This window comes from Ochotona curzoniae, unplaced genomic scaffold (assembly GCF_017591425.1).
Source record: "Ochotona curzoniae isolate NIBS_2020 unplaced genomic scaffold, NIBS_Ocur_1.0 scaffold_3171, whole genome shotgun sequence".
Taxonomy (NCBI): Eukaryota; Metazoa; Chordata; class Mammalia; order Lagomorpha; family Ochotonidae; genus Ochotona; species Ochotona curzoniae.
The window spans coordinates 3,376,939-3,388,274 of NW_024467104.1; the positions used below are offsets into that span (position 1 = coordinate 3,376,939).

The window sequence follows — 11,336 nt, forward strand, 5'->3', positions numbered from 1 at the left end:
AAACAAGCCAACAACAAAAAAGGAAAACCAACACCACCAGCACAAACCCTTTCTCATGGAGTTTTCTTCTCACTTATGAAATATCTTCAAGCATTTTCATGTGGACGGTAACTAAAACAACCTATCAGGCGAGGACCAGCATAAGACACCGCATTGCTAAAGCCATGGACTCATTTCATAACTACCAATCGGTAATGCTGGGGGCGCCTAGTGTTTATCTAATGTCTTATGTCCATACAGCTAACATCTTGTGCAAACCAACTAAAGCTCTCTAAGGAGAGACGCACAAGGATACAGAAGAATTGACCTTTCCTTTCAAAAGAAAGGTGCCCAAAGTTGAGTATTTGTCTTATCAACAAATTACCTGATACCGAAGTCTAAACACAAGACACACCGACAAACCAGTATTTTAAGATTCTCACCAGTACTTCAGCCAGAGCTTATTTATCCTGTATGTCACAGTATTTTGTTAAAGTAGAAATACAATTCATACTCGAAGCTAAAATGCACCACAGCAGAACCAGCATGGTGGGATAGCGCCCTAACCCTCTGCCTTCAGTGCCAACATCTCATATAGCCGCTTGGTTCGAGCCCCAGCTACTCCACTTCTGAACAAGCTCCCTGTTTATGATCTGGGAAATCAGCAGAGGAGAAAGGCTCAAAGCCTTGGGACTCTGCACCCACCCCCTTGTGAGACCCAAAAAGAAGCTCTAGACTCCTAGCTTCAGATGAGCTCAGCTCTGGCCATGGTGGCCATTTGGGGAATGAACCAGCAGATGAAGACATTTCTCCTTCTCTCTGTAAATCTACCTTGAAAAAAAAGCATCATAATGGAAAGACCCCAGGGAGATCTTTTAATGTCAACAGATTAATTTAGATGACAACAAAGAAAGAAATGACCGCAACCCAGAGAGGTTAAAAGACATCACTGACAGACATCCTGCTAGCTGTAGAAGCAGTTATGGAACTTTGGTCAAACTCACTCCGAGGCTGCAGCAGCGAAATCCTGACCAACTGAGCATCAAAGTGAGTCCATCTGTGCAGTCTGCTTTGGTTTATGCAATAAACAGCGTAACTGAGAGCCCCTGGATAGGGAAGCAGCACTTGACTGGCTCTGCCTTCTCCATTACAGTTTCCCAGCACTGGGAAGACCCCAGCAGTGACACAGGCACTGCAGCACTCACATTGATCATGGCATTGGACGTTATCCTGAAGAGGGTGGCGCGCTCGTTGACCTGTTTGATCTTCTCGTTGCTCTCGGCAGGCAGCCTCAGGGACTCCAGCTCACTGAGGGAGCGCTGCAGAGCAGTGCCGTGCTTGGCTATCAAGTCATTACAGGTGCTCAGGTCCTCCACTTTGCTGGAGAGAGTCCGCAGGGTATTCTGCAGTTCGGTCTTGTCAGTTTGTGAGACAGATTCCTCATCTCCGGATTCATCTTTAGGGAAGAAAAGGTTAGCTACATGAGCAGACGCAGGACTAAGAATGGAAGACCTACAGACTCGGACCACAACTGCACTAACGCCACTCATGCCGTGCCACCTCGCTCCCTGAGCACCTGACATCACCAGATGGCTTCCCTCCACCGGTCCACAGCCCACCTGCACCAGAACACGGGGCTGCTTCCTAAGCGGGTGAACCTGTGGCCCCATGCCCAGAGCCTTTTGATTTAGCCAGCGTGAGGCAAGGCTCTGGAATCTGCATTTCTGCTGCTAGGTATTCCTGATGCACAGTGAGGATAGAGAAACACTGACATGAAGCAAGGACTGGAAAAGCTAGAAGGTTCTTGGAATCACTAATGTATTACTGCTCATTTGAGGGTTAGAATGTAATCCACACCAATGATTACGGCAAATCCACAGTCATCGGTTGGCTGGTCAGTAGACCTTAAGAATTATAGTCCAGCTCTTCATAGGCAAAGTCATCAAAAGGCCTATTCATTACATTTTTTTTCTAAAAGCAAGTTAAAGAACTGTATGATCAACTCATCTGACACTAAAGCCACTATGAAAGTAACGCACATAGTTTAGCACATTATATTATGCCTCCTTCTAACAGTTTGATAACATTTTGCAACTGCAAAGTGTTTTTCTAGAAGTGTCACTTCCTTTGCAGGAGCCAACATCAACACTAATATCAAAACAAAAGAAGTAAAGATAAACATGCCTACTCTGCCAGAAAGGCAGGGCCAAAGTCAAAATATAACCTGTTAGCAAAAAACCCATAAAGTGGTCGGTTTACCTCTTTCTACCTCATAGACACAGTATAGAAAATGACACTGGATAAGACTAACTAAGTGAACAAGTTCATTAAGACTATCATTCCTCCAGGAAGAAATTCCACTATTTTCCTGGAGAAACATTAAAACATAATTAGATTGGAAAACTTCATGAAAAATATTACTTAAACAATTTTTAGCTATTAAGACTGTCATAGGCCCAGCCTGGACCAATGGTTATATCCTCACCTTGCAACCACCAGGATCCCATACGGGTGTTGGTTTGTGACCTGGCTGCCCCACTGCCCGTCCAGCTCCCTGCTTAAGGTCTGGGAAAGCAGCAGAGGCTGGCTAGCCCAAGGTTTTGGGACCCTGCACTTGTGTGGGAGACCTGGAGGAAGTTCCTGGCTCCTCCAGGCTTTACACTGGCTTAGCTCTGGCCGTTGCAGCCATCTGGAGAATGAACTAGCAGATGGGAGATCTTTGTCACTGTCTTTCCTTTTCTCTGTAAACCTGATCTTTCTTTTTTCTTTTTTTTTTTTTTTTTAAAGATTTATTTTTATTATTTTTTCATTGGAAAGGCAGATATACAGAGAGGAGAGACAGAGAGGAAGATCTTCCGTCCGATGATTCACTCCCCAAGTGAGCGCAATGGGCCGATACTATGCCGATCCGAAGCCAGGAGCCTCTTCCGGGTCTCCCACGTGGGTGCAGGGTCCCAAAGCTTTGGGCCGTCCTCGACTGCTTTCCCAGGCCACAGGCAGGGAGCTGGAAGGGAAGCGGGGCTGCCGGGATTAGAACCGGCGCCCATATGGGATCCCGGGCGTGCAAGGCGAGGACCTTTAACCACTTGCGCCACCGCGCCGGGCCCAAACCTGATCTTTCTAATCAAAATAAATAAATCTTAAAAAAGAAAAAACAGAGAGAGACGGTCTCAACAATTTCAACAGTTAAGAAGATGTCAGGAGAAGGAAGTTTGGGTAGATGCAATTTATAATAATCCTAAGACTGATCATACAACAGAAAAATCATTTCTCAAGATTTTCACGTAGTCAACTGTCATTGCAATGGTCACCAGCACAGCCATATGCAAGTAGGACAGTGGTTTTCAGCCATGGCCAGAGAACCACTGACTGGAGGGGGCGTGCGTGTAGGACGAGGCAGCATCCTGGCCTGAACTCTCCAGGTGCCAGTAGCACATACGCCCTTCAGCTGTGACAACCAACAATGTCACCAGGCAGGGGGCAGAACTGACTCCAGCTGAGAACCACCATTCCAGGAGAAATACTGTTGCACGTGAAAAAACTTGAAACATCTAGGAAACAGATAATAATCCAATGACACAACACATGAGGGACAAAAGATCTGTGCATGCAAGTGGCCAACAGAGAGCTCTTCAGGCACAGTGTTTTTGCTTCGTACCTGATTCTGCCAACATCTTCACAGCCTTGGCCTTGGCCAGTTCCAGGGCTGTCACCCAGCGCTGCCGCTCTACTTCTGAGCTGGCTTTCAGGTGGTAGGTCTGGGCACCCCCATTGGAAATGATGAAGTTACAGGAATCCTCAACAGTGATGTTGGCTGTGGCAAGGTTGATGGTACCACGGCAAGTATGTCTCATTTCTGCTTTTGACCTGCAATAGCAAGACAGAAATAAGCTAAACAAAAATCAGGTAAGACTTATCCTTCAGCATATTCCATTTTCTTTCAAAGTTTTGAGTCTTTTGGAAAATATTGGTAGCCTAGGAATTAAGCAAGCTCTAGTCATATTTCTCTCAATTGGCTCCCTAAAATTCAAGAATCACCCATGGATAGAAATGTCCTTTCAGAGTGTATGTATTTTCAGGTCAGATTTTACTGTCTTACTCTTAATCATTATCTTGTTAAAAACAGGCTTTTAAAACAAGACAAAACAAAACAAATCAAAACAAGCAGGCTTTAGCAGCTATTGTATGGTTCAACCAGCTAATCCGCTGCCTGCGTGCAAGCTCCTGTCCCAGTTGCTCCACTTCTTATCCAGCTCCCTGCTTAGTGTCCAGCAAAGCAGTGGAGGACGGCCGAAGCCTGAGGTCCTGCACACAAGTGGGAGACCAGGAGGAAGCTGCTGGCTTTGGGTTGGCTCAGCTCCGGGTGTCCATTTCAACCATTCGGGGAGTGAGCCAGCAGATGGAAAACAGCTCCCTCCCCACTCCATATCTATGCCTGACTCTCCTTCTCTCAGCGGGTCTACCTTTCCAATAAAAATAAATAAATCTTTAAAAATAAACAGATATGTTACTGTATAACTACAAAACAAACTACATACAAAACTAACTCAGCAATTTTCAGTGTACAACTGAGTTTTGACAAGCATATATCACTACCTAATCCACACTGCAATCAAGAGGTAAAAATACTTTTATCAGGCCCGGCGCGATAGCATGGTAGTTGAGGTCCTCACCTTACATATGGGCGCCAGTTCTAATCCCAGCAGCCCCGCTTCCCATCCAACTCCCTTCTTGTGGCCTGGGAAAGCAGTCAAGGACAGGCCAAAGCCTTGGGACCCTGTACCCGCGTGGGATATCCGGAGGAGCTCCTGGCTTCAGACTGGCTCAGCTATAGCTGTTGCTGCCACTTAGGGAGAGAACCATCAAACGGAAGATCTTCCTCTCTGTCTCTCCTCCTTCTGTATATCTGCCTTTCCAATAAAAATAAATAAATCTTAAAAAAAAAATACTTTATCACCTCGAAGAGTTCCCTTCTGTCCTTCTGCAATCAGGAATCAACTTCTTGCTTAGAAAATTATCAAGTGGTCTCTGACCTCACGCAACACACATGGTTTCACACTATGTTCCCATTCCCTAAGTACAGCTTCGTCACACGGACACACTGGACCTCCCCCAGCAGTGTAACTCAGCCTACCTGAAGAATGTCACAGCACGCTCAGAATTACGCTGCGGCAGTGAACGAAGCACAGGAAAACAGCGAGAATATTAAGAGCTGGCTATGGGTCAAAGGATATGAGGAAAAAACCAACTTTCTGGGAGGGGGGAAGAAAGACTGTTCATGAAAGAATTGTCAGTTATTTAACTCTGCCTGGAATAGACTCTTCCTAAGGTCCACCCACCTCTGTCGGTGGGAACTCCTAAGCCATCCTATTAATAGTCAGGAAAGAGCCAGCAGATCTGCCCTCAGAGGACTGGGTGTAAAAGTTTTCTCCCTCTCTACTGACTGACAGTTCTATTAATACACTAACTTTTGAACTTCATAGCACTGCTGGGTGACAAGCTACAAGACACTTCATATTTTTTAAAAGCCAAGCTCTTAGCATAACAGAATGTAACAGAAGCTGTGCTAACTTTCCCAGCGTGCTCTGGCTGTGCCCAGGAACCTGCATGTTGAGACTGCAGCCTTTCTTGTCTAACTTGGAACATAAACAGGTCAAAGTCCTTTGCCACCTGTCACGGTACCAACCAGTGCAGAGCTATTTCCTTTTCAGGGAGCCTAATGTCCAAATACACCTGGCACAACCAGAATTCCTGCATGGCAGAAATGCCACAAACCCCACCTCTGCACACTAAAATCATGTGCACTTGACAATGTTTGCTGTGCTCAGGATGACAGATCTGCTGTTGTCGGTTCTGTCATAGGAACCGGGCATTTCTTCCTCAAATGCACAAATGAGCAGCATGTGACAGCCGGGGGTCCCCACAGAGCCAGGGGTCCCCACGGACTGGCCTATTTCCCAGCCCCTGCACCTGCCACAATGTAACGTGACTCCCCGTTTTCTCTATTCTTACCTCCCCGCCCCAAGCTTCAGCTACATCATGAATAATTCAGGCTGAATTACAGACACACAGCTGACAGGCCAGCTCACCCCTGCTTTCTATTCCAAGGGTGCAACTTGCACCTTCTATTCCATTCCTCCTTATGGGCACTTTTCACAAACCACTTCCTAACACTCTTGTCCTGTCTGGGTCTTCTTCTTGAGTCTGTAGTAGCCTTAAAAAAAAAAAATAGCCAGGGACTCTGGGAGTCAGACAGACCTGATCTCAAGCATGCAGGCTGGGGCAGATCCACCTGTGGTTCTAAATGATCAGTGCAGAAGCTGCAAGGACATGACTGTCAGGGTGTAAGGCAAGTTCCTGGGCACTGCAGTGGCAGGAGGTGCTGTTCTCTGGCTAGACAGATCTTGCCTGAAAAGGCCTGTTGAAATAGTAACCCAACCTCCAGAAGCCAGCCAGAACAACCAATGCTATGACCGGATATGGTGTTGCTGGGGCAGCTGGGCGTCGGGACATGTGTGTGACTAGGTATGCGAGGCAGTACAAACGGGGAAAGGGGAAGCAGCAGTTCAGTCAAGAAGGGCCCGGATTTTGGAAATAGCATATAGAAAGGAGTGCAGGTTTCAGAAACATGAAAAGCAGGAGGGTTGACACAGGGCTAAGCAATTCTAGGAGGGAGATGGGGACCCAAAGAACTGCTAGGAGGTGCAAGCGGCTAGCCTAGTTGTTAGGAAGCACCCCAGTGGGATTTTGAGTAGTGCTTACAGTTGACAACTCTGGGTCCTGCTGCTTGGCTCATCTGAGGCGTGCGACCATCTCAGTTGGCAAAGACAGGCCTGTGGCATATTTCCTAATAAGTGGCTTGGAATGTTTTACAAGAAGTTTTATCTGTAGTTGGACGTGTACCACTAGCTCTTGCAAGACAGAAGCTAGTAGTTCAAGAGACCGAACATTTAAGTTATTGATGGCCACAATGAATACTCGCCAAGACTCGCCAAGTTAATCCAAGAATAAACTGTGCACGTCGGAAGAACCTGGCTGAGGAGCAAAGACAATGCATCCAAGTCCTCGGCTGATACGCATTTTTCTCTTTTCCATGGGAAATCGCGGTGCCGGTGAGTTTATGCTGCAAGTGAGGACAGAAGTCCACTGACCCTTGGCACCATGGGTCAGGGCTACCCGGGAGACAATGCCCATGAGTAGGAGTGAGAAGTCTGGAATCAACGAAAATGTTCTGCTACATAATTTCAAACTGACAAGCCTCGATAAGTGGTTACGCAGGGTAATAATTAAAATAAACTCTGACTATGGGGATGCAAATGATGCCTACAACTATTTACAGCATTGCTCCAGCAGACAGCCTGAGCTAACCTAAGGCATTTTTCATTGCTTTAAAGGGCAGATAAAAATAGATAAAAATCGTGCTCTTATCAATCACCTCCAATTCCCATTCGTAACTTTCCCCTCAAAAGTTTTTTGAAAGTCAATCCAGAGCAGTTCATAAAGAGACCTGTTCGCCCTTTCTTGCCTGGACTACTTGCAAAGGACAAAGAGCACAAGGTGAAGAACTCGTCAGCATCAATGTTTCTGGGCCCAGAATAAGCGTCTGAATTAGAAACGCAAAGTCCTTGTGGAAGTCTTTCATACTTTCCCCATACAATCTACCACAGTAAGCTTACCGTGCTGCAGATATGCAAATCCCACTGGATCGGACTGATTCATACAAAAGCAATCCAGGTTTTAGGCTACGTTGGTGTGAACAGAACTAGCTTCCAATCCCAACTCCTCCAAGACCTTGGGAAGGCTGCCCAGACTACGTCTCAATTTCTCCACCAGGGAAATGGGAATTTCTCCTAAATCCCAGGATTGCTAATGGGGGCCCATGAGCCACCCAGCCACCTTGCACAACCTTCAGAAAACGTGTCTGTGCTGTCTGCACAACGTCTAACTTCACTCTTCTAGCTAAAGCCCAAAGAGGCACACCAAATATTCCAAAACAAACACTGTTGAACAGAAGTAATACCAAAGACACGGATTCTTCCTTTAATAAAACTGAATCTTAACTGACCAAAAAGATGACAGCAATGGGGGGGCGGGGGCCGGGGGAGGTAAAGCACTCAACCATTCCCACGGGAGGGGGTGGGGCAAGCAAAACTAAAAGCAGCGCTGATATGCACATCTGGATCCTGGGCTGTGCAGCCCCACGTCTCGGAGAGATAAGCAATGACGGGGCGTACTGAAGTCACCCTGTGCCTGACTGTGGCGGGGAGCAAGAGTGGGCACACCGAGGGCTACACGTAGCCTTGAGTCTCTGAGCCGAGACTTTGACAGTTCCTGGAGAGGAGTGCCTCTCGCTTGCACAATTACTAACTGCACCCATGTGCTGGCGGAAATACAATGGACGAGCAGATGCTCTCCAAACAGCTGCCGGATGGGAAGGCCAGGGGCCGAGGAGGAGGACGTGGCACCGAGGGCGAGCAGCGGAGCTCTGGGCCTTTTGACTTTCACGATGCTGGGCTGTCAACCCGCGCCGGGGCGGCGGGAAGGGGGACCTGGGGCGACCTTGGCAGCGGGGGCGCCCAGACAGTGGGCTGCGGTGGGGGAGGCAAGGTGAGTGCGGCGCCCCGGAAGCAGTTACCTGTAGTAGCTCAGGAGCCCGTTGCTCAGCACGAACCACCGCCGCTGGTAGCCTTTGATGTAATTGGTCCATTTGAAGAGCCAGCCTTCTCGGGCCGAGCCCGAACCCCCCGCTCCCGAGCTCCCCGAGCCTCCGGCCGGCGGCGTAGGGGCAGAGCCCGCCGCCGCCACTCCCCCGGCCCCGGGCCCCGGGCCTCCCGCAGCCGCCGCGGCCACCGGCCCTGATGCGGCCCCAGAGCCCGGCCCCGCGTCGCCGCGGCCGCCGCCGCCTCCTCCCACCACCGGGGGACCGGCACCGCCGCCGCCAGGAGCTGCAATGGCTGCCGGGCCCGGTCCCACCACTCCTCTCAGCTCCGTCGCCGCCATGAGCCGCCGCCGCCGCCCGGAGATACAGGACCGGAACCGCCTCCGAGAGGAGCCGCCGCCGCCGCCGCCCCGAGCGCCCCACACGGCTAGCGCCTCAGCCGCCGCCGCGCAGCGTCCCCGCCCCGCCAGGCCCGCCGCGGGGAGGAGGGCTCGGCCGCAGGGAAGGAGGGCGGCGATTGGTGCTACCGAGTGTCACTCGAGGAAGACCCCTCGGACATTGGCAGTTCTCTCGGGCCTGTCATTCTACACCGCCCAGTGAGAGCTCTGGGAGGGAACGCGTCCGCCAGCCTCTGCGTTGATTGGTTCCAAGGAAGGCCAATCAGGCGAGTGTAGAAGCGAATTGGTCCTTTTCTCAAGTCTCTAGCGCTCCGGGAGGACGACAGAATGCGGAGTGCCTGACCAATTTGATCGCCTATTGGCCACTGGTCCTGCCACTCTTTTCAGTTTATGCGCCTGTCACTGCCACGTCACCACCTCCCGTCACTTTATTCCTCATCCTCTTCCGCCCTTACGGATTGGTGTTGGTATCAGCTGCTCAATCTGCTCTACCATTTACTAAGCGAGTTGAGAGGAAAAGGGAGGTATCTCGTTTTCAAAACCCCACGTCCGTTTCTTACTGGGTAGCGACTGTGTCAGTCACCTGGAGTTGGGGCTCGGCATTGCTGACCAATAAAAGCCCCCCCTTGGGGAGAGAGAGCTGGCGGAAACAACCAATAGACTTCTAGAAGGAGGCTCGGGGGCGTGTCCCGCCTGTTCCTAGCTTCAGGGAAGTTGGTGGTTGGCCGAAGTGTGTCTACGCTGTTGGTTGTTTTTATTTTTGTTTTTATGCGTGGGTGGGAAGCCGGATTCCCGTCTACCGAATTAAGGCCTCGTTAATGGCTTGTGAGGAAGAGCCTGGCCGGCAGAGCCTCTCTCGCCTTTTACCCTGCTTTTATCTCCGTTTTGGGGCCCCTCTCTAACTTGAATCTAATGGCTTGGACTTCTGGGACTCGCGGGAACAGCTCCCCCAATCCCTTCCTGGATCCAGGACCCGCCGGTACCATCCGTGCCAAGCCCTTCTCTGATGTGCTCGCTGTTGCACCAGCACCCCTTATTTCTGGGTTCTAGATAGTCATACACCTCTCCTAACCTAGACCCAGGAATTGATGGCCTAGCTTCAGGAGAGAATAGATTGTTAAGCACCTGCCATTAGAATATTTCCTCCAGACCTACAGACCCGAGTTGATTGTAGCTTCCTAAACACACATTTCTATGCCCTTGCTTAGAAAAGTAACAAATTCAGTAACATGTAGCATTTAGGATGTTCTAAAGCTATTGTTAAAAGTGTAGCCAAAACACCAGGCTTTGGGGGAACTCAGCACCTGCTACATGTTGCCGACTTGAACAGGCAGTAATAAATTGCTACTAGACACAACAAATTGATTTTTCTCAATGATGTCCTAGTGTCAAGAAAATAAAGAGCTTTTTTTTCTTTTTAAAAAGATCTGTTCGTTTCTATTGCAAAGTCAGATATATACAGAGAGGAGGAGAGACAGGGAGAAATATCTTCCCTCTGATAATTCACTCCCCAAGAGACCCCAACGAATGGTGGGAGGAGCCCAGTTCCTCCTCCAGGTTTCCCACGCTGGTGCAGGGTCCTAAGGCTATGGGTCATCCCTGCCTGCTTTCCTAGGTCACAAGCAGGGAGCTGGATGGGAAGCAGGGCTGCTGGGATTAGAACCGGCACCCATATGGGATCCCTGGCGTGCAAGGCGAGGACCTCAGCTGGTAGGCCAGGACACTGGGCCCAACAGCTTTTCTTTTCAAAATGATTTTCAAAAAGAAATATTTGTTGACATCTCGAGAAAAAAAAAACAACCTTCAAATCTGCAGTGATGGGTAGACTATTTTTTTTTCTAAGTTTTAAAGGAACTAAAATCAACCCACTTTTGTTTGTCTTGTTTTTGCTACTTAAGAAAAGTCATCTGAATACTCAGTTTTCACTTCTGATAAATAGAAATAAGACAGGGGTGTTGTGATTAGGTGCATCCGAGTGTGTTTGATAAGATGCAAGCAATTACAAACACATGAGTTGCACCAAATGCATTCTCCTGGTTGCCTACCGATCACAAAGGAGAAACCAAGTTTTTACAACGGGGAAGGTCTGGTTGCAGTCCCTCCGCTTCCTCCTCCCTTTAACCCAGATAGCCAACACCGTATCATCGGCCCTGACTCAATCGACATTTTATGAGGTATGCTGTAGCATGAAGTACACACCATCACTCCGTGGAGTTTTCTTGCCCAAAATGCTAAAAGCTGAATATAATCAAGCTTTCAGATCTAGCCTGCAGTTTATGGGGCGGGAGGAACCAGTTAAA

At 48.9% G+C, this 11,336-nt stretch overlaps 1 protein-coding gene across 4 annotated transcripts in view; it reads right to left on the reverse strand.

Annotated features, from left to right (window-relative positions):
- LOC121172394 (oxysterol binding protein) overlaps positions 1–9,464 on the reverse strand; it is a 37,789-nt gene extending 28,325 nt beyond the window's left edge. For 2 of the 4 annotated variants that reach the window (XM_041004268.1, XM_041004267.1), the window contains exons 1-3: positions 8,615–9,086; positions 3,638–3,846; positions 1,185–1,435 (exon numbers count right to left, since the gene is read on the reverse strand). In XM_041004268.1, coding sequence (XP_040860202.1) covers positions 1,185–1,435; positions 3,638–3,846; positions 8,615–8,979 — 825 coding nt within the window. In that variant the 5' untranslated portion in view covers positions 8,980–9,086. Of the gene's footprint in view, positions 1–1,184; positions 1,436–3,637; positions 3,847–5,113; positions 5,552–8,614 lie in introns of those variants that run through there. The other 2 variants (XM_041004269.1, XM_041004271.1) reach the window with 2 other exon arrangements.
- Positions 9,465–11,336: the final 1,872 nt, after the last annotated feature.